At 38.2% G+C, this 23431-nt stretch overlaps 1 protein-coding gene across 8 annotated transcripts in view; it reads right to left on the reverse strand.

The window, feature by feature from the left end:
* RNF38 (ring finger protein 38) overlaps positions 1-23431 on the reverse strand; it is a 119492-nt gene that overhangs the window by 13097 nt on the left and 82964 nt on the right. For all 8 annotated transcript variants that reach the window (XM_081943285.1, XM_081943284.1, XM_081943288.1 and 5 more), the window contains 8 exons: positions 15749-15942; positions 13985-14195; positions 9721-9888; positions 8270-8440; positions 6644-6808; positions 5070-5176; positions 2104-2188; positions 451-572 (listed from right to left, as the gene is read on the reverse strand). In XM_081943285.1, coding sequence (XP_081799411.1) covers positions 451-572; positions 2104-2188; positions 5070-5176; positions 6644-6808; positions 8270-8440; positions 9721-9888; positions 13985-14195; positions 15749-15855 — 1136 coding nt within the window. In that variant the 5' untranslated portion in view covers positions 15856-15942. The remainder of the gene's footprint in view (positions 1-450; positions 573-2103; positions 2189-5069; positions 5177-6643; positions 6809-8269; positions 8441-9720; positions 9889-13984; positions 14196-15748; positions 15943-23431) is intronic.

Consider the following 23431-nt stretch of genomic DNA (forward strand, 5'->3'; position numbering starts at 1 on the left):
TAAACTACATTACAAAATTTGATAATTTCTATATTTCAAAGGCAGATACCAATGTATTATTACAGGAAGGGAAGGTTAACTGAATTTCTGAAGTTACAAAAATGCTACTTCTCATCTTATAGGAATAGCCTTTCCTTCACCTAATTTTCTGCTGTTCTAGTACAATTCCAGTATAATAGATGGCAGCAAGGTAGAAAATGTGCCCCTTCTGAAATCTAAAATATTGTCAGTATACATCCAGAATTAAAATGTTAATGCCTTATGCTTAAGATTTTAGTTCAATGGTTAATAAGGATCTTAACTGAAAACTGAGAAAGCCTCAAAACCAAAGATCAACCTATATATAAGCTGGGAAGTATTTTTAAGCCTACAGGTACTTCTGTGCAGGACTCCAGCAACAAGATAACATGCCTTCATACTAAAGGTTCAATGAAAGTATGAAAAACTTACAAAGTCTGTTCTGACTGATGGTTATTTGGGTTGAACCTATAAGACGGAAGTTGTTCAATATCTGCTTTTGTCAATCCCCTTGGTTTGGCCTCACCCAGTCTTTCTGCCAAGTTCAGCAGTGCCTGTGAGAGAAATAGTGTTTTAGTTCAACCCTTTTGACTTTTCATATCACAATTACCGTGTTTCCCTGAAAATACGACAGGGTCTTATTTTCTTTTGCCCCACGAAATATGGCCTTGGGCTTATTATCAGGGAGGGCTTATTGTTTTGGGGTTGCTGGGCGGCTGCTCCCTTGCGAACAGACTCCCGAAGAGCCGGGCACAGCCTCAGTCAGGGGCGAAGCAGCCATGACGTAACCACGCTCACGAGCTCTCTATGGTGGGCTGGCTGCCGGACAGAGAGTCTTCCAGCAGCCGGCCCACCATAGAGAGCACTCCTAGAGCGGCCAATGCTGGAAGATTTGGGAGCTGAGTTTTGGAGTTTGGAAGTTATGCTCGGAGCGCAGCGGCGGCCTGGGAGAGCTGCGCAAGGGCTTGGTGAGGCTGGGGGCAACCCCCCTCTCCAGCCGGCAGAGCTCCATGCACTGACCTAGGGGGTATCCCGAATGTGCCAAGCAGCAGGAGCTGGGGGGTGGGCAGAGCACCATGTGGCTTGGCGCCAGTGATACCCCCTAGGTCAGTGAATGGTGCTCTGCCCGGCTGGAGAGGGAATTTGCTGGGCGGCTGCTCGTGAGCATGGTCACTTCATGGCTGCTTCGCCCCTGAGGCTGTGCCCGGCTCTTCAGGAACCTGCTTGCAAGGGAGCAGCCGCCCGGCAACTCCCCCCTCCGGCCAGGCAGAACGCCACTCCCCAACCTAGCCGTATCCTGAAGGCGGCAAGCAACGTGAGTGCCTTTCCCCCCTCCCGGCTCCCACAGTTTGGCACCTTCGGGATACCACTAGATTGGTAAGCAGTGCTCTGGCTGGCCAGAGGGGGGGGGTTGTCCAGGGGGGTTTATTTTCGGGGGTGGGCTTATATTTTTGCCCACTCGAAAAATGTGGCAAGGTGTTACTTTCGGGACATGTCGTATTTTGGGGGAAACACGGTAATTTGCCATGAGGAAGGAACCAGAATAAACAATCCATGATATGCAAAACCAGAATTATCTAAATGACATACTATATATGTAAATAAATATATGTATATAATGAAACAATTCTTACTTGGCAGTTAAATTCAAAATGAACAGATCTTAGGAATCCATCTGTGTAAATATATTCTTACACATTAACTAGCTTTATGGAATTAATATATTTTTCTATTCCAAAGACATTCACCAGTTTATGGTTTTCATCCAAGGATGCATTTTTTAAAAAATCACCTCTAAAAACAGTGGCATGAAAGAGGATGTTTCAAAGGTATTATGCATAAGAAGAATTGCTAACATGCTCTATGAAATTCTTCCACACAATTTTAGACTTTCCCTCCCTCACAGTACAATCATTCTGACTTCTGTCCAGTGTTAAGGAGAGTTGGCTGATAATAGGTAAAAATTAATATTGTGTAAACTGCCTTCCAAAACCAATTACAACTAATCTAACACCTTGAGAATTTTTTTAAAAAAATTAATTAAATCCTCATGACTATACACATGCTTATTTATTACTAACCAACCTCATAGTTTTCTACTTCACCATCTTCTACATCCAGCTCAAAACTGAAGGCTGGCCCAACGGCAGGTGGCACAGGAAGCATTGATCTATGAAAGAGGGATGGGCTTATTATTATTCCAAAAATAAAATACTTTTTAATCCATATTTTTCAACCTGTTCCCAGAATATTTGTTAAAATTACAGTAAAATAAATACAAAAAATAATGCACAAAAGTAAAGGATTAAAAGCTTAGAATAAAAGCTTATTTCACTAGAAAAATTCTTATCCACTACAACCATTTCTACACTCAACAGTAGTGGGCGTGGACAACTCCTACTTCCTAAATTAATACAAATTAGGGAGTAGAAGGAAAGTATTGTTCAAAGCGAAAAACTAATCTAAAACATATACAGATAACCCTCACGTTATGACTACAAATGAGCTCAAACTTTCTGTTGTTAAGTGAGATAATTTAAACTGAGTTTTGCCCCATTTTACAAGCTTTCCTGCCACAGTTGTTAACTTAATCATTTCAGCTAGTAAGTTAATAACATGGACGCTAAGTGAATCTGGCTTCCCCATTGACTTTGCTTTTCAGAAGTCGCAAAAGATGATATGGTACTGCAACCATCACTCAATTGCGAAGCATCTGAATTGTGATCATGTGACCATGGGGATGCTGTAACGGTTGTAAGTTTGGAAAACAGTCATAAATCATTTTTTTCCAGTGCTGTTATAACTTTGAACAGTCTACACGAACTGTTGTAAGTCAAGGACTACCTGTAATATTGGAACATGATCAAGTAGCAGATTTTGTATTTCACATAAAGGCTTCATATATCAAATTAGTTTGGTTTACTTGCCAGTCATGTGTGTGTGTGTGTGTGTGTGTGTGTGTGTGTGTGTGTGTCTACCAATCTCCTCTTTTTCTCTGGTGTGCCCAGAATACTCGAAGAGCAGCAGCATTTTTTTCTTTTTTTGATTGAGATAATAAAACGATTCTTATTTACTTTTGCTGTTTCTTACTTTCTTCAAGGCAAAACATGAGAGAGAGCTTGAAGACAGTCTGATACTACTAACAAATGTTACAACTAAAAACAAGAAATATGTCGTCTTATAGGTGAAATAAAAAAGTATGAAATCAAGCTTCAATAGGACTCCAAAAACAAAAACTAAGAATTGGTCTTTCAACAAGAACAGGAAGCATTTATCTCTCCTATGGAGGAACCATAAAGAAAGCATACTGGAGACTGGGTTTAAAATAGCAAAATTAGAGACCATGCTGAAATATGGAAAAATAACACTAAGAAGGAAACTAACACAATATATTTCTATACAAAGTAAGAAAAATGAAAGCAACCTAAAGATTATAATATGTTCACTGCTAGGTGCTATACATTCTTCAGAAAGTTCGATAGCACCGATATGGCACTCTTAGACATACTTTAAAGGTAAAGGTTCCCCTTGCACATATATGCTAGTCGTTCCCAACTCCAGGGGGCAGAGCTCATCCCCGTTTCAAAGCCAAAGAGCCAGCGCTGTCCAAAGACGTCTCCATGGTCATGTGGCCGGCATGACTAAACGCTGAAGGTGCATGGAACGCTGTTACCTTCCCATCAACGGTGGTTCCTATTTTTCTACTTGCATTTTTACATACTTTCAAACTCCTAGGTTGGCAGAAACTGGGACAAGTAACGGGAACTCACTCCATTATAAGGCACTAGGGATTTGAACCACTGAACTGACAAACATTCTGATCTACAAGCTCAGCGTCTTAGCCACTTTGCTTTATACCTAGCCTCACTTCTCCAGCTTCCACTAGCCACCAAAAGCAGCTCATTCGGTTGCTGTAATTTCTTACTGATATTTACCAATGTGCACATTAAAAAACCTTCCTAAAATCTTCTGTGTGAGTTTTGCAGAGCTACCATATTCCAAAAACGTAAAATTCTATGTCTAAATTAGAGACTTTATATACAATCTTGCAACAGAGTGGGGAACTTTGTGCCTTCAATACATTTGGAAAATTATTTATATACTTCATTCACTATAAGCTCATTATTCGGGATGTAAAGTAAAACATTTACTCATTCATGATCTAGAAAGTTTTCTTATTCACCTGAATGCAAAGAAAGAGATCAGCACAAGAATAGTAGCATAGCAGTACATTTGCATGGATACTAGGGCTAATACACAGAGATTAAAATAGCTTCCATGACAATATGTGATGTTTTCTGTAGGGTGTTTGCATTAAAACACCATATATTTTCTGGGGATTAGTGAAACAGAAGTAGTCCTCGACTTATGATGGCAATTGGGACAAGAATTCCTATCGCTAAGCAATACGATCATAAAGCACAACTGCGTCACCTAGCAATGGCAATTCCTGAAGTCGGGATTGTTGTTATTAACCAAATTCCATGGTTATTAGACAAGACAACTTCCTGCCAGCCCGCAACCAAATCAGTTGGGAAGCTGATGGGAAGCTGCAAATCCCAAGTAGTTTCTAAGCAGGCCAGCAGGCAGGTAAGTGGCTGCTGCCAAGTGGGGGAAGACATGAAGTAATACAAGATTAAAATGCAAAGAAAGTGTGAGAGCACGAAAGGAAACACAGAGAAGCTTACAGAGTTATACACTGGTGTTCAAATGGCCAATGAAGGGGCCGGGGAAGATGCATGGATGGGGAGACTTACTCTAATGACTTGCAACCTTTCCTGTCAGCTTCCCCACTGATTTTTAGGGGAAGCCAGCATGGAAAGTTGCAAATAGCAATCTCATGATCATGGGGAGTTGAAACCAGTTTTAAGTGTGAGCTGATTGCTAAGTGCCCAGATCATGCACCAGGATGCAGGAATCATGACCACCATTCATTTAGTGTCTTTGTAATTTCAAATGGTTGCTTAACAAATGGTTGAAGACTACCTTTGCCTTTCAGCAAAAAGGTGTCATCCAACTTAAATTTATAAAAACAAAAGATGTCAACTTACAGCACATATGGCAATAGGCTGGGATGGTAAGGGGGAGGTGGAATTGGTTGCTGAGATCGATATCGACTGCGCCCTGTGAGTCTTCGAGGCATAAAGGGTGGATAAGGCTAAAAGAAACAAAGCAAAGTATTTTAAAAGTATGGTCAGTTATTAAATGAAATCAATCATACATGGCACTAAAAAAGGTTTTACATTCAAAGTATTTTTTATCACAATGTTTTTTTCCTGCAGTAAAAGCGCTGTAAAAATAACTCACACTTTCATCATGACTAAACAACAGCAATGTATTTAAATGGGATCTTTGAACATTGTTAGGGAACTGCAATTGATACATAATGCAGTAGTCTTCATGGAAAAGGGGAAAAGCATTCATAATTATATACCATCTATACTGTAGGCACTACATTGGCAACCAATGTAGTGCCTACAATGTTTCTAAAGCACCCGGTTTAACTTTGAAAACTCTGTAAGATCCAGTTCCCAGATTATCTTCTGAGCACTCTTTTGCATGCAAATGCTGTATCCTTTGTATTCAGCCCAATTGGAGAGCTGGCCTCCAATTCATGGCCCCAGTTTTTGTGAGATAAGTGAGAGCCCAGAGGCATTATTTCTCCTTGATGCCCCTACAGAATATAATAGATTTCTTACTACTCCACAAAGTTAGATCCATAGCACCTTGGATAGTTTTCTCTAAATTCTACAGTTATGTCATAGGAAACTGTGTTGATGCTAATTTACATCAGGTATATTTTTGTTTGTTATTTTGTTCCTGAATGTATCCCCTGAAGGAATCATAATTGATTTATGATATATAAGCATGACAAATAAATACTTCACACAATACAATTTTCAAGAGTCTCTACCCGTCCAACTCAATCTAGCAGATTGGGCATGCTGCAGATCCTGTTAGCCAAAGAGTGATGGTTGGCAGAGACTAGAAGACAGACCTTCTCGTGAGTCATGGTGGTGTAGAGGTTAGAATGCAGTATTGCAGGCTAACTCTGCTCTCTGCCAGGAGTTCAATTCCTTTGATCCTGACCGGCTCAAGGTTGACCTAGCCTTCCATCTTTCCCAGGTTGGTAAAATGAGGACCCAGATTGTTGGGAGCAATATGCTCAGTCTGTAAACCACTTAGAGAGAGCTGTAAAGCAATATGAAGCGCTATATAAGTGCTATTGCTGATCTGCAGTAGCCCAAGCTCTGTGGAATATCCTCCCCCTGAAGATTAGAATGGCCCAAACACTGTTAGCCTTTCATAAAAGCTCTAAATACCTGGCTGTGTTCCTGAGCCTGGGGTGTCAAATATGGTAAGGACTCCATTTCCTGACTTCATTTTTAATTGGCCACCTATCTCGGCTGTTGTATACATGTGTTTTGGATTTTTTTATGGTTTTTGTGTTCAAATAGTTTTTTGTTTTAATTGTACTATGTTTTTTTTAAACTGAGTGCCCAGAGTCATCGATTGAGATGGGCAGCTATTGGAAATTGAATAAATGTGATCAAAATGTGCATTAAAAAGCTAAAACAAAAAGGTTTTGTCAAATTTTGACAGTATATTGGCAAACATCACTTACTACTCCAAATGACATCTCTTGATGTAAAGGGTCATGCGCTAGGAACTGAAGGGGAGCTGAGGGAGGCAATGTTGGTGGATGGGCTGAAGGTGGATAGGTGGTAAAACCTCCTACGGGAAGATGATCTCCAAGTAACTCTACTTCATTTTCTATCCTTTGGAGAGGCTAAGGAAAAAGACAACAGAAACATCGTATTATATTTAACATTTTAAATATATGGTTAGTTGGCTAATTAAAGAAACGGAGAATGGACATTTATACTGTTTTCAGAGCAGCGCTGAAGACACAGAATGTATTGCTTGAAATTAATCTTACTAATTTGAAAGCATTCGTTATGATGCTAAACAGTATAAAATGTAATTAATTTGTAGTCTGATTTACCATGGTTGCTACAGTATTTATGAACAAACTTTTTTTTAGTACTGTACAATTGATAAGCTTTTAACTCCCCCCCCCCCCATCTTGGCATGGATTGTTGCAGAAAACTGATAAGCCAAAGAAGAGCATTACTTCACAGCAACTCTAAACAATTGTCCACCAATATTGCTGTGTAGCTGCTGTGCTGAGAAGGAGCTATGAAACAGGACAAAATAAAACAACATGATTGTCATAACTTTACTGGACTGCACTGTTTTGCAAGATAGCTCCAAGAGTCTTCACTCAAACTTTCAACGAAGCACCTTAGAAAAGAATATGGGGAATGTTTTGCAGGTTGAATCTTTAATCTGCAAGCATAAAATTCACATTTTTGTGGTTTTGAGGTTTTGTGGGACGTGGAAGATTAACTCCTTTCTTCTCTGAGCATTTTCACATCAAGAAATAGCTAACCTAATATCAAATTCCAAGTTTAATCTCAGAATTTTCTAGGATGAGGTGCCAAGGAGAGCATATGCAAACCACAAGTTGCCTAATTCTTTTTCGGGAAAACCTTGTGTTACATGAACTACCACCATAAGTCTAAGTTAGAAAATTACATTTTTTTTCTGAGCAGCAGCATGAAAACTAAAGCAAAGATGACCAGGTGATTTTATATTATACTGCCAAATTAACAGCCTTCTTGGCATAGGCAATCTAGCATCTTAGTAACAACGGGCTTCATTTGCTACATTGTCACCTCAATTTTGGATTCCTGCTCCTGAAGACTCTTTTGAATCTTGGTCTGAATACTTCTGAAAAGCACCAGGAGATATTTCACTATTACAGTGAGACTAAAAAAATACATTTAAGCTTTTTTTTAACAATCCCTGTGTGAATAACAAAAGATGTAAGCAGAGCTATATTCTTAAATCTGAAAGTGCAATTAAATTCAATACTGAACCCCCAGTGGTGATTTAAACAGCATTAGTACCTTTCATTTATTCTTTCCACATTAGATAGGAAATCCAGTGCCACAATACAAACTGAAAAATCTATTTTTAATTCTGTTCCTCGATCAATCTTGGACAACATGATTAAAGCTAGATTGCTTTTTGTATATCACAGGTTTTGCATATCACAAGAATTTACTCATGGAATTTCTCAATTTAATAGTGGAACAATCTTTGGTAGCCAGTCATCGAAACATGATTATCTTAAATACAATATTCCAAAATGTATTACTAGATTTTCAAAAAAAGGAACACCTACCGATCGCGATTGCTGTGTCTGAAAAGGAACAAACTGGCCTGGAGGTGGCAAATGTGGAGCATGGTGTGGGGAGAGGTGTGGAGGATGTAAGAGAAATGGATCACTAGAAATGAGGGGTGGGAAAGCTGCATATGGAACTGGCAAATGTTGAACAGAACAAGCTTGAAGCATCTGTAAAAGATAAACATATACAACCTTATGTAACATACAGTATTCTGATGCTTATGTTTATAAAGGAATAAGATAAAACTCTATTTATTTTACAAATATTATTGCAACAGTATAGATTATCTCCCTTTTATTAATCAAAGCAACATTAAGTATGCAAATTAAGAAGAAATAACGTATTGGCATGGCAGAATTAATCTTTTCTAAGGAATTACATAACTCCAATAGTTTAGAAACTAAACAATTACATAATTACAAACTGTAAATTCCATCTACGTCAAATAGAGAATTTACTACAATGCTATTATTTGGAATCTTAAATCAAGCTTAAGCAATGTTAAATTTCTTCTGTAGGAATTCTGGATACTAGCATAAGATTTATAAGCTCTTCCATTGCCATTGGGCTGTATGTCAGTAAGTCAATTCAATATATATGCACTGATGTATTTTTTACTATTAGGTGATTAACTATTCAGAGTAACTAGATATTTCAGAGTAGTAGCACCTAAGAAAGGGAGGATAATTTTTTTTTAAAAAAAATTGCCTGGAATGTCAAATATAGGCAAGGCATTTTATTTGAACTTTAAAATAACAGTTTTGAAAGAATTCTCTGAGCCAAAGTTGTTAAAAATAGTAACTAAAGCCTTCCTTAGACATGGAAGCTGGCTGGGTAACTTTGGGCTAATCACTTTCTCTCAGCTCAACCCACCTCACAGAAGTGTTGAGGGCAGGGGTGTCAAACTGGTGGCCCATGGGCCGGATGCATCACATGTAGGCCACGCCCACCCCAGCTCCACAAAGGGAAAAAGGCCCAATACATCATGTGACAGCAATGGGATGCCGTGAGTTTGACACCCATGTTGTAGGGGAAACAATAGACAGGATTATTGGGAATGTTCACCACCTCCAATAAACATAAAAGGAAAGGTGAGATAGGTACTACAACAATTATTACTAATAGCGAGATAAAACAGGTATTTTCAAACTTTGTACACAAACTACTTTATGGAAGTAATGTTCAAAAATATCAAGGAGAACAAAGCCAATATTCTACTCTCGAAGTAATTAAGTTTGTGAAATAAACAGTTTAACAGTCATTTAAATACACGATGATGCACTGTTACAAAAATCTTAACTTTTTAACATGCAAAGTTAAATATCACTAAAATTAAATTTCAGTTATTTATATTTATAGATAATCATACAGTTCAGGTATAAATACATTCTTTTAAAGCTGTCTGCTCTTCCAATTATTTCAAAATTAAAATTAAAGAACTACTTACTGGAGGAGGCACACTGCAGACGGGAAGGTGCTGCCCACTGAAAACCACAGAACATCCTGGGACCTGCTGCGTATTGCAAGCTGGTATGTGCTGGCCTGTGCAAAGTGGTATCCCATGTGGGGCTACTGTTGTCACTGTATATGAAACAGGGACCGTGCCCTGGTGAATCTAAGGACAAGGAGAATCTGGATCAATATACAAGGACCAAAATAACAGGAAATTCTGAAGTCATTGAGATTGTGGTTTTCCACCAAAACACTTTAGGAGGTTTGAGAATCACCTGCCAGCTATTATCAACTTAGTACAGATAATCCTTGACTTACAATAATTCATTTAGACACCGTTCAAAGTTACAAGGGCACTGAAAAAAGTGATCTATATCAATTTTTTACACTTATGACTGTTGCAGCATCCCCATGGTCATATGATTTACATTTGAATGTTTGACAACTGGTTCATATTTATGACCATTGCAGTGTCCAGGGGTCATGTGACCATCTTTTGCAACCTTCCAACAAGCAAAGTCAATGAGGAAGCCAAATTCACTTAACAATTGTATTACTAACTTAACAACTGCAGTGATTCACAAATGTGGCAAGACAAGTCATAAAATGGGGCAAAATTCACTTAACAAATTTCTCACTTAGCAACAAATGTTCAGATCAATTATGGTAGTAAGTCGAAGACTATTTATTTAGCAGCAGTCAAATATATCAGAAAATGTATTTTCATAATAAAGAACAAAATCTATCTCTTTTTAATTGCATCAAGGCTACTGACAGCCACAGCTAAAACATGGATTCTTTTACTCTCAGCATTGCAAAAATCTCTTTTACCGTATTTATTCGAGTATAACGCGCAAAATTTTGTACCAAAAAAAGGAATCAAAGTGTGGGTGCGCGTTATAAACGAGGGCTGGGGTGGGGTGGCAGTGGCGGCTGGGGAAAATTTACTTGGCATGGTAGCCCCTGAAGCATTCGATCCTGCCGACTGGAGGAAGAGGGTGAGAGGCGGGTCCCTGTGAACGGCGGCAGCAGCGGCGGCAATACTTGCAACTCAGCTGCCTGCCGCCTTTCCCCTCCTTTGTCTCCCAGCAGGGGCGGCCCGCCGCCGAGTTGCGACTATTGCCGACGCTGCTGCCGCCGTTCACAGGACCCGCCTCTCACCCTCTTTGCGGGTCCTGTGAACTGCGGCAGCAGCGGCGGCAATAGTCGTAACTCGGCGGCGGGCCGCCCCGGCTGGGAGACAAAGGAGGGGAAAGGCGGCAGGCAGCTGAGTTGCGAGTATTGCCGCTGCTGCTGCCGCCATTCACAGGCCCCGCCTCTCACCCTCTTCCTCCAGTCGGCAGGATCTTGATCCGTCTGGAAGGGGGCGACCGGGACTCGGGAATCCCCCCAGGCACCATGGCCAAGGGGGCTTCGTCGGAGAGTGGAGGCGGCGGCGGCAGCAGCATCTACAGCGTCTCGGTCGAACCGCAGGACAAAAAGACGGGACCCCCCGCAGCCGCCATGTGCCAAGGAGCCGGGAGCAAAGGGGAGGCCGTGGAGTCCTGCAAGCCGACCCTGGCCTTGCCGCCCCGCGCGAGAGAGATTTGGACCCGGCAGATGGATTTCATCATGTCCTGTGTGGGCTTCGCCGTGGGGCTAGGCAACGTGTGGCGCTTTCCCTACCTGTGTTACAAGAACGGGGGAGGTGAGCAACCTGCGGCCGTGAGGGCTGGGTGGAAGGGACGACGTGGGGGGGGGTCTCCAGGATTTTTGTCAATTACAATGCTTGGTGTGAAACAAAATTTTATACCGATTTTTAATCAAAAATTAGGGGGTGCGCGTTATACACGTGTGTGCGTTATACTTGAATAAATACGGGTACCTTACATCCAGACATAGAAAACATGCATTAATACACAGTGAACACACATCGGTGTGCTCACATGCAACTCTTTTTTTAATACTGCTCCTACTTAAACTGTATAATCTTCTGATCGTACGTGGAACTGAACCTTGAACAGAAATATCAGATTCAGATTAAATTAAACCTACAGCCTTATATCTGTGTACTGGAATACACTTCAACACAAATGCCCCTATAATTTGCTGTAGAAAGACAGCCTCTGTAATATTGTTTGTTTAACAGAGCTGTTAACTACCACAATTTTACAACTACAAGTGTACCATTTGTACACTTACAAAAGTGTACAAAAATTAAGACTCAACCAGGATAATGTAAGTAGTAAAACAAAGTTCAATGCAATGTACACACAAACACACGTAAGCATCAATCAAGTGGATCCAAAAGCTGATGAGAAAAGAAGGATTTTCATGATTTTCCAAAGCACAAGATGGAAAGCTGCCTTCAAAACCTGATGGATAATATATTTCTCATCCAAGATCCAAATCCTTACAAGTGGGAAGAGATTCTGAGGAATCTCTTCCCCCTTGTATGAATGCAGATAATTGGGCAAGGTGGCTGCTGATTTACAACTGTACCGTGTTTCCCCAAAAATAAGACAGGGTCTTATAAGTGCCTTATTTTTGGGGAGGTCTTTTGAGGTGCAAGAGGCCCCTTAACCGCGGCTCGGAGCCCACGGATCAACTGATCCAGAGAGGCCCGGAAGTTCTGTCTCTGTTTCTGGCACACTCTTGCCAGTCCTAGTATCACTGGGCCTGCTGCTCTTTCTGCAGCTGCCACTAAGAGAAGGGGCGCGGTAGCTAGGGTTTGCAGGGGTGGCCTCCGCGAGGCTCTTCTGCATGGATGGCAGGTGCATGTGGAGTACATGGGGCATGTTCCTCCCTTCCCCCCAAGAAATGGTGGGGACTGGCTGTGCATGTGATTAAATATTTGGGGGGGGGGCTTATTTTCAGGTGGGGATTATTTTAGCACATGCGCTCAAAAGCCTGATTGGGCTTATCAGACAGGGAGGTCTTATTTTCATTTTCGGGGAAACAGGGTAATTGAGACCAGAATTATAGCTTGAAAGTCATGCTGGTTGTTAAGTGGGTAATTAGGTAACTGCGTCTGATTTTAGAATCTTTTTTTTGCAGTAGTTGTTAAGCGAATGTGGTGGTCATAAGGCAAACCCATTATCATTTGCAGCCAACTTATGCCAAGCAAAGTCAATGGAGGAAGGTGGATCTGCTTAACAACCATGATTCACTTAACAACTGCAATGATTTATTTAATAACCATAGCAAAAAAGGTTACAAAATCAGACATGACTCATTTAACACGCTAACTTCTTTAGCAACAGAAATTCTGATCCCTATTATGGTTTAAGTTGAGAACTACTGTACTGTATGCAAAAGGACGGAAACAATTTAGTAACAGAAAAGAATAGAAAGACATTATTCTTCCTTTGTTTCAATTATTTGAAATAGTTGAAGTGTACAACTCACATCCCAACATTAAACATTCAGCCAATTGTCATTATTTCTTGTATAATTGTGGCACTGAAATCCTTGTTGATTCACTGGCAAATCAAAGATTAAGTAATAGACCCTAATCAACCTTCTGGTTAACTCACATCTAAAGCACTTTCAGTCCAGATCTAAATATCATGTTGGATTGTGCACGCAAACTAAAAATAGTTACTGCTGCATGTGAACATCAATATGCCTTCTGGCAGCCCAGTCAATCCACATGAAAGCTGCAATACTCTACACTGTACTCTATTGCAGCTTTTAAATATAAGCAGGATTTCTTTGAGAAGACCTTCGTGATTACAGAAGTACGACTGGTATGTCATTTTTCAGACATAACCCATCAAGTTGTATGATAATAATATGTTAATCTATCACAATGTAACAAAAGAGGACACTGAGCAATTCCTACTGCTTTTTCTGCCATCTGAATAGTTAAAAGGACTGTCTAAATATAATTTAACCATTTAATATGGATTAATTTCTCCTCCTTTTTAGAAAATTTGCTATTTTCAGAGCATCCACTAGTAAATCCTACACTGTACCACGCTGCAGTATAAATTATGAAAATTCATTTGAATCAAAGAAAAACCATTGCATTCCTAGAAATAAGGCAAAGTTCTGGCCTTCCAATCAGAGTTCACTTAAGTGTGACTACCTTGTTAAATTAGGTTCTATTAATGCAGACACACAGTTATTCAGCACAGGCAGCAGCACAAACAAGAATGATTCATACAGAATGACAGGGGACGCGTCCTCCGAATATACCCAGGTAATTGGAAATATTAACAATTTAAAAAGTGTTAGTCATAAGAAACTTGGAACTATTTTTCTATCTTTTCCCATACCTGTTCATGGATATCAACCATGACTGCATTCTGCTGTGGCGGATGAGCAGCTGGGTGCAACATACGGGGAGACACATTTGGTGGGTGAAAGGCTCGTGGTTCTTCTATTGCTTGTTGCTGTCCATAAGGAAGATGGTAGTTTTCATCTTGACTAATGGAATTATGTCGAGACAGTCGATCTCTTCTTGCTCTCTGGCGTCTAACAGGAGGGCTATAAATAATCAAATGGGACAAGTTTTATATTTTGAACAGCTATGGTAATTTCTATTTTTAAACTAGCTATATATTATGAATATATACTTTTATTCCTGTATTTCTACATTTCTCTGATCACAAAAATCTGCATTTGTTTTTTCTTCTGGGGCAAAAGTAACATAACATAATCAGAATAATCAGATCAAAATTGCCAGATGGTCCTTTTCTTCTCAGATAATTTAGTATCAAGAATGAAGGTCAAGCTGAACTTAGCAGATGGGTCAGAGGCCAGACAACTGGCTCTGTGATGAATACTGCCAGTTGGCAAGCCATTTGAGTACTGAGTAATGCAGTTATCTTCTTTACATTCTACAGTACAAATACATTATAGAGATTCTTACAAAATCTTTGCCTTCTACAGTGTGATTGTATTGAAGAGGAAAAAAAAGGAAAGAGGAATATAAACTTATTACTAATATGAAAATATTCAAAACTTCTGAATTAATTTATGCAACACTGGAGATCTGTAACAAATAACTTGTGGGAACTTTTCTGAGAAAACCTTAGAAAAAACAAGCAACCGATTAAGCTCAAGGCAAGCAGATATGATGGAGGCAAAAAGTTAAGAATGAAATAATCTAAGTGAATATTAATAAATTGAATGAATCTAGCAAATCATGATGTTGCATATTAAATAATGACACAGCTAAATAATATAGTTCTACATTCAATTCCTCATTCACATGCTATTTTTGGAAAAAACTTTTAATATTTAGCCCAAATTACCTCATTAAATTGTGGTAAGAAAACATAATATATGTTGTGTCTTATGTTCCCTGGAAGAAGCATGTAATAGAAACTTAAAGACAAATATAAGGTAACAAAATATCTTATTTTTGGTAACTAATAAGTTCCAATAAGAATATCAACTTTGTAGCAAATATTGATAGATATATGATGTCTGACTTCAGAGTTTTATTTTATATTTTACAATAATTTCAAAACAAGTGTCATGGCTCACTGACCTTAGCCTACTTACATTTTCTCAGCTAAACCTTCCTCACAGTTATGACGAAAGAATAGAGGAGAAACAAGGTTAACACTTGGATGTCAATTCTGATATCTTTGGATAAATATGTACTAGAGCAGTAGAACAACAATATTTAAGCTAACAACTAAATATTTTGGACAATCAAATATTAGGATTAACTAATATTAGAAGCATCTCTTCAATAAACCTGTACAGAAAACTAATTAAAATTGTAGGATAAAGTTCACTTCTCTGTGATACAAAATTCCATGTTTCTGGCATAGGCTTCACGACGTTCATAAAATTAAGACTCCATAGCTTTAAATTCTTTAAATTCTGGAGTGATTAGTTTCTTATACATTAACCTAAAACTAATAAATTTGATGCTTCAAATACTAGAGTTTATAGGGTTTCCTGCCTAGGCAGGGGGTTGGACTAGAAGACCTCCAAGGTCCCTTCCAACTCTACTATTGTATTATTATTGTATTATTGTACTACTTTCTAAATCAAGACTATGACTGTCCCTCAGGAAAGCTGACCTCCTTCTGTTGCGCGCAGGTGTGTTGCATCTTTCCCCTGAGAAGTGATGTTGGCTTGGTCGAGCTGAAGGAGGCTGCCTATTTGATGTCATCTCCCATGGTCGCATTGGTGGTGATGGGGCTGGTGATGCTGCTGCGTAGTCAAAGACTGAATGAGAAAGGCGCTGTCTCTTGGGACTTGGACTATCTTCGCTCTGTGCAATAAAAAAATGAATATATTCACAACTGATGAGTATCTCAGAATTAAAAAGCAAGGCATTACTTCAGGAAATTGATTCTGATTAAAATAAAATCACAAAAATTAATTGTTTAGCTGCGTATTATTATTAAAACAATGTAATAATAGTGGTATAACTTCACAAATTAGTTAAGTGACCATAGCAAAGCAATGGGCATCAACCACAATAACATTCACTAAAATGAAATAAGGCAAGATATAGTAAAATAAGATAAATTAAACTAGGGTAAAAGAAAATATGTTAAGGTATGATTGAGAAAAAAGGAGATAAAATAGTACAAGATAGAATGAAATGCAGAGATGGAAGATAAGATGAACATTACAATACAAAGCAGTATAAACTTGGATGAATTCATCACCTTTACATGCAGCCCCAATTTATTCTATAAAATGTGTTCTAAGCTGGACAATCTTAATTATAAACTTAACTGTAAGTCTTAATGACTGTATATGTTTGATTCCTGAAAGAATAATGATACATCCCCAATATTTTTTTCAGGCAAGGATTGTTTTCTAATTGTGCAAAAAATTGGTTACGAGTATAACAATTTTAGAATCTTCTGTGTTAGAATAAATATTTATTCTCTAAGATAGCACAATCACTGTTTGCTGCTTATTATTATTATTTAAAACCTATTCTACATAAGCATTAATATGTCAATATGCTCTAGGAATGTAAATTATTAAAGAAACTGCAACCAGATTGAGTTCCAGTTCAACACATGCCCTCACAATTTACTAGATATACAATTTGTTGTTAGCTAAAGTTTGGCCTTCTATGAAAATCCCAATGTATCACATATTTTCTTGCTAATATAGTACAAATGAACTTTCAAAGAAGTACTAAAAGTGACAAAGGGTTCTGGAACAGATATCGGAACACTCTTCTCAGTACATCCTTAAATCAAATGCATGTGAATCCAAAGATGCAGTTTCTTTAAAGAGCAGCAACAGATATGGTGTGCACACCTGCTTTGAACTGCTTGACCTCCTTAGTTCTCACCTGACCTAGGCTAGAAACAACCAACAGACTATTGTTGAACTTGGGTGAACTACAGTGAACCACACAGCATCACCGTACAACTTAAACCAACTAAAGTCTTCCAAAACATCTTACGTAAAACAAAGATTCATCAGCCCAAGAAGAAAAAACAGGAAGCAAACAACTAAGCTTCAAGGGCATTTCTCATCATACTGCAGAAAAGCTTGTTAGTTTGTTGGTGGGTCACCAGATAAGTATGATGGAAAAGAGAACAAGCAAATAGATTTTTTTTCCTAGCAGCATGACTGTATCCATGCAAGACTTCTATGACTAAAAGTCTCCCCATATATACATATAAAATATGCAATTCTTCACAGAAATAGTTTACTATTATTGATGTATAGTTAGTCCTCAATTTATGACCACAATTGAGCCCAAAACTTTTGTTGCTAAGTGAGCAACAAAAGTTTGTTAAGTGAGTGTTGCCCATTTTACGACCTTTCTTGCCACAATTGTGAAGTGAAGCACTGCAGTTTTTAAGTTAGTAATATGGTTTTTAAGTGAAACTGGCTTCCCCGTTGACTTCGCTTGTCGGAAGTTTGCAAAAGGGGTCACATGACCCTAGGACACTGCATCAGTCATAAATATTGTTCACGTGACCATGGGGAGGCTGCAATGGTTGTGTGAAAAATGGTCATACGTCACAGTTTTCAGTGCCATTGTAACTTTGAACGGTCACTAAATTAGTATTGATAAAAGATCTATCACACTTTTTTATTCTTAACAAGAGTTATGTTTTTGAGCAACCTTTCCTACCCAAGTACAGTTCAACTCCTCAGAAAGCAAGGCCACCTGCTGTGAACTCTGGGAGTTGAAGTCCAAACATCCAGAGTACATCCAGGTTCTGCATAAATGTTCTTAAGCAAACAGTATAATAGGAAAGGAGTTTATTGTGTCCAGTACGGTTGGAGAAGATAAGTGTATTTTGTCCTTTCATATCAAAACTTTTAAAGACATGTGTTGTTGAAATACTATAGGCATATTACATGAGCAATGGAGCTTCAAAGGAATCATTTAAAATGGTCAATAAATCATGCTTGGTAACATAAATACAACCTAATAGCCAACCTTTATTAACTTTGCCCTAGCCTCATGATGGCGAACTTATGGCATGTGTGCCACAGGTGGCACGCATAGCCATTTCTTAGGGCACACAAGGTGTTGCCCTGTCAGCTCCAGCACGCACTGGTCAGCTGATTTCGGCCTTCATTTTCGGCTGTTTTTCACCATCCGGAGGGCGAGAAACAACCCAACGCGCAAACTGGAAGTTCAGGAATGGACTTATGGTTTGCGTGTTGGACTGTTTTTCGCCCTCCAGAGGCTTCAGGAGGCTTCCCTGAGGCCTCCAGAGGGCAAAAAATGGCCCTATGGTCAACCTGGAAGTTGGAAAACAGGCTGTTTCCCTCCTCCAGAGGACCTGCGGGAGAGGGAGGCCGTTTTCACCCGCCCCAGGCTCCTAGAAAGCCTCTGGAGCCTGGGGAGGGCAAAAAACAGGTCCACCGTGCCATCATGCGGCAAAAGCAAGGGGGGGAAGAGGGTGGATTACACGTGCATGACCCCCCATCCCCCTGCTTTTGCCATGTGATGGCAAAAAGGTTAGCCATCATTGCCCTACCCCCTTAATAAAAGCTTCTTCAATCATTTTTAACATTTATTCCACTTCACTTTCTTATTGTTTTGAAAAGAACGAGGGACTAATTACCTTTTCAAGTATCATAATATAATACAGGTAGTCCTTGACTTACACCCATTCATTTAGTGACTGTTCAAAGTTACAGTAGCCCTGAAAAAAGTAACATATGAACAGTTTTCACACTTATGAACATTTCAGCATTCCCAGTCACATGATCAACTGGCATATATTTATAGGCTGGCTGCCCTGTCCCAGGGTCATGTGATCGCCATTGGTAACCTTCCCAGCCAGCTTCTGACAAGCAAAGTCAATGGGGGAAGCCAGATCCACTTAACAACTATATGATTCACTTCAGTGATTTAACAACTGTGGCAAAAAAGGTCACAAAGTGGGACACAATGTACTTAACTGTCTTGCTTAGCAACAGAAATTTTGGGCTCCATTGTGGTCATAAGTCAAGGACAAATTGTACTGCATAATGTTGCATGTTCCAAAAATATGAAACTAAATGTTGCAGTATTTAATCTTTTGCCATTATCTCTTTCCAGGTTTTATGAACTTTTCAACAATCCTGCAGTTATAAAGCATTTAGAAATTACTTTTTATTTTACAATTCTACAGACAATAATAAATGGTACTAGGGATGATCCAATGCCACCTCTGGATTGATTAAAAAAAATCTGAAAATCTCACTACATTGTCAGATTGTATACTCCTCCAATTTCCCTCCTTTCCAGTTGCTATTACTTCTGGAAAAAAATGAACCAAATATCTAATTCATTTTCTTAGGCAAAGCAATTTAAACTAATACTTCTGTGAATTATTCTATTACGTACAATACTGTACAAACCCGTGTTGCTAAAAATTCAGTTATGAAAGCCAGAAAACCTCTCTTGCATTTCTTATAATGTGGCATAAGTATATTTATGTGTAGCATATCCCATGTGATCAGAGTGGAAAATTACTTAGAATAAAAATAATTACAAATAAATGAAAATGTCACAGTAACCATTTACCAACTGAATCAAACCATCTTCCCAACATGGTAACTTCTATGGAATCTAAATAAATTGGATTCTATCTCCCTATACCATGGGTGTACAAGCTGCTGATCTTCCCAAGGTTCCTGTATTGTTTACAGCTCTCATTAATTGCAGTTAATATTTGTAAGTAAATAAAAATGATTCGTAGTTTTGAGAAATGATAAATACAAATGGATGGGGGAGTCAAATTCTGACAATAAGCATGTAAGAAAAAATGTATTATTTCACTGTCAACAAAGCTTAAAGCTTTGACAGTGTCAATTTTCTCTCTGCTGCACTCCCCCAAACACGGAAATTATGCTGCAAAGAGGTTGTATGCATTTACAGTAGGCATAGGAAACCTGCAACCATCCAGTTTCAACCAGCAGGGCTAATCAAGGGAGTGAGGAAAGATCTTGATTGAAAAGGAATAAATTCCTCTCTGGGTCTGAGCTGAACATACAATATTTCATTCACTTGCAACTGGTCTTAGCAGCTGAGATATGTGCTCCTGTTTGGGAGCTGCTTCCTTCTGTCCCGAGTATTGGGTTCTAGACTATTTTTAAGGTAGCAGTAACACAAAGAAAAGAAGCAATTAAAAGTGGGCTAGTAAATATGTGTTTCCTGGGTTTTTTTGTAAGATCCCTCTGCTTTTCCTATCTCATCTTTTTCAACTTACATAAACCCTCCTCCAACATAAAATCTTGAAATTCTGAATGGAATAAATATGGGATTTAATCCGTTCATCTCTCAGTTTAATTCCTCAATATATTTGTGTTTCAATCCATGATTGTCATAACAAAGAAAAAAGCCAGTTGAATCTTAGGCTGTACAATAAGAGAATCAATCAGAGTATTCAAAGCATTTTAACTTTCGTTAATGATCGAACAGTGATATATCACAAGACCACAGAAGCAGATTTTGTGGAAATGTAGCATGTGGAAGACCACAGATTCCCATGTCTATACCACAAGATGGTATATTTCTGAATGAAGATGTTTTTATATGCCATATACCCACATTATGCTGTTTATCCCAGCTGACATTTTCAAATTAACTAGTTGTAACTATCAGTCATTTTACAATACCAACAGAACTTGTTTTCTGTTGCAGATATATATATATATATATTACTAATTACTAATTTTAAAAATAAAACATTAGTAAAAGTTTATTTTACTATAAAATTACTATCGTGAGCCTACTAAAACTATTTCTCAAAGATTTTAATAATGAAAACTATTCTTAAAATTAGACATTAACAATAGATCTCACAATGTTTTTTTTCTCAAAATACCAAATGTTAATGAGATAGTGCCATGATGGTGAACCTATTGCACGTGTGCCAGAGGTGGCACAGAGCCCTCTCTGTGGCCACGCGTGCCCTTGCCAGCTGCTTTTCTGTTTCCGGCACGCAATGCATGCTGGCCAGCTAGTCTCCACAGGTGTTGGAAAATGGCCTGAAAACGGCAAAAAATAATAATAATAATATGGCCAAAACCAGGCCATTTTCCAGGCTGTTCTTTGGGCCATTTTGAGCCCTTTTTCTGGGCAGTTTTCCAGCCCTTTTCCAGGCTGTTTTCCAGGTCAAAAATGGCCTGAAAACAGCCCAAATAAAAGCCTGAAAACGGCCCAAAAATGTCCAAAACCAGCCAAAACTCAGGCAAGTGCGCACCAGCCAGCTGGTCTTTGGGTTTCCCGCAGTCCAGCGTGCACCTGCGCACATGCACACACATTCCAGTTTGGGCATTTGGTGCCAAAAAGGTTTGCCATCACTGAGATAGTGAATAACATTTTCAAATATTACTAGTTATATACAATTGTGCTCATTACCATATTTTATATAATGGATACTTTTTGTGAGTTTTGGATGGTTACTAGAGGATTATCCCATGTACTTTTATGATCCAGAAACAACAAAGCAAAGGATTTCTTAAAAGGTCCCACTGTCTTTACACAAAACATTCAAAATATCTAAACTTGGGTCACTTTTTAAATCCAAGGCACAGCACTAACTACACTAACCAATAAATATTTATTACTATCAAGAAAAATGTATTGATGATTGAAACATATCAATCAATTTTAAGCATTATAAATTTTAAAATGAGAGAGCAAAGTTTTTGATCTCCAAAGGGGAAAAAAAACAACCTATGTCATTGTACTTATTATTTTCATATTATGATAAACCACTGCCCAGTTCACATAATTATGGCTTTATTTGATATTTCCTATTATTCAGCCCTCAAGTGAAGGATTATGCTTTACAAGCATTCAGAATTCCCCAGTTTATTTCTATGTAAATATATCTACAGTATACTTCAGAGGCATGTGTTTTGAAGACTGTACATGCTCTAATAAAGCAGTATTTAATTGTAAACCAATGCTCTAATTATACTTATTAATATACACTTAAAAACAGTACACCAGACTATCAATTTCAATTTTTCATAACAAATATATCTTGATTTTTTTAAAAAAACCCTTTTTAAATCATTAGACACTTAGATAGCATTATTATAAAGCAAAGTTGGAATAGTTAGGCTTTTTCCTAGATGGATTTTCAGAGCCATCATCTCAATACTATATGAACTCAACCAATTTCCAAATGCAATAATCTAGCTTCAACAATTACTTCATTCTACTTCTAACAACCTTGGCCAAATTAAGTATTTACTCTTTTACCATTATGCTATGATAAAGAAGCTTAAATACCAAAATGGATATTTCCATACCAAAGTGGTAATTCCTTCGTATGTTTAGAATGCATTGACCTAATCTTTCTTATCTACAAAGCTTAATTCAAAGCAACTATATTATTAGATTTAATGATAAATAGATGAGGTACAATTTGAACTTTTGGAGGATGTATCTAATACTTATACAAATGGATACACCTAATCTCCTCCCTCCCTGCATCCCATCCTTCTCTAAACTTCTCAGGAGAGCTTAAATTCTGTGCAGCTTGGCCTGCACAAAATTTGCAAGTGAAGGTAAAAGATAGGAAAGAACACCACTGCTTACAACTCATGGCTTCTTTGAAGCTGAACAGTTCATAAATATTTATAAGTAGCCATTGTTATAATGTCTCTCATATAGCCCCAATGTAACATTTTATATATAGGAATGTATAGGAGCATACATATAGGAAACTTCATAACAATACATATATATTGCAGAACTTAAGTACCCACCAGGATGATAATACCGTGCTAAAAAATATTTGGGGCATCAATCATGTTTCCTTCCTTGATTTTAAGGAAAAATAAAACTTAAAATAGTAGTTGTCATACAGTAAAGGAAATATTTCCTTCTAAGTGACAGCACAAGTTGTCTTAGAAAATAAAAATGGACAATTACACCAAAGCAGAAATAATACAAGGGTTCTGCAACTGCTTTGGGGGGGGGGGAAGCTACTTATATCTCCATTAGAGCCATTTTAAAAAACGAACCAATTTCCCCAGTATCCATTTTATGAAAGCGGCCACAACACATCCTGCAAAAATATAACGGGCAATGATTTAGAACATTTTGAAAAATAGCTATCGCAGTATTTATAATTGAGACAACACATATCACAGTTCTTTGTCATTAGTAAGTTAAGAAAACGATAAAAAGTACAAATTATATCAACATAAGGTAGAAAAAATCCTTGAGATCTGACCTACATGACTATCTAACCTAGTCATGACTAGCTTTTCAAAAGAAACTTAGCTTTTATATATTTATATAAGTATGCAATGTGTCT

This window comes from Natrix helvetica (genome assembly GCF_964273705.1).
Source record: "Natrix helvetica genome assembly, chromosome: 2".
Taxonomy (NCBI): Eukaryota; Metazoa; Chordata; class Lepidosauria; order Squamata; family Natricidae; genus Natrix; species Natrix helvetica.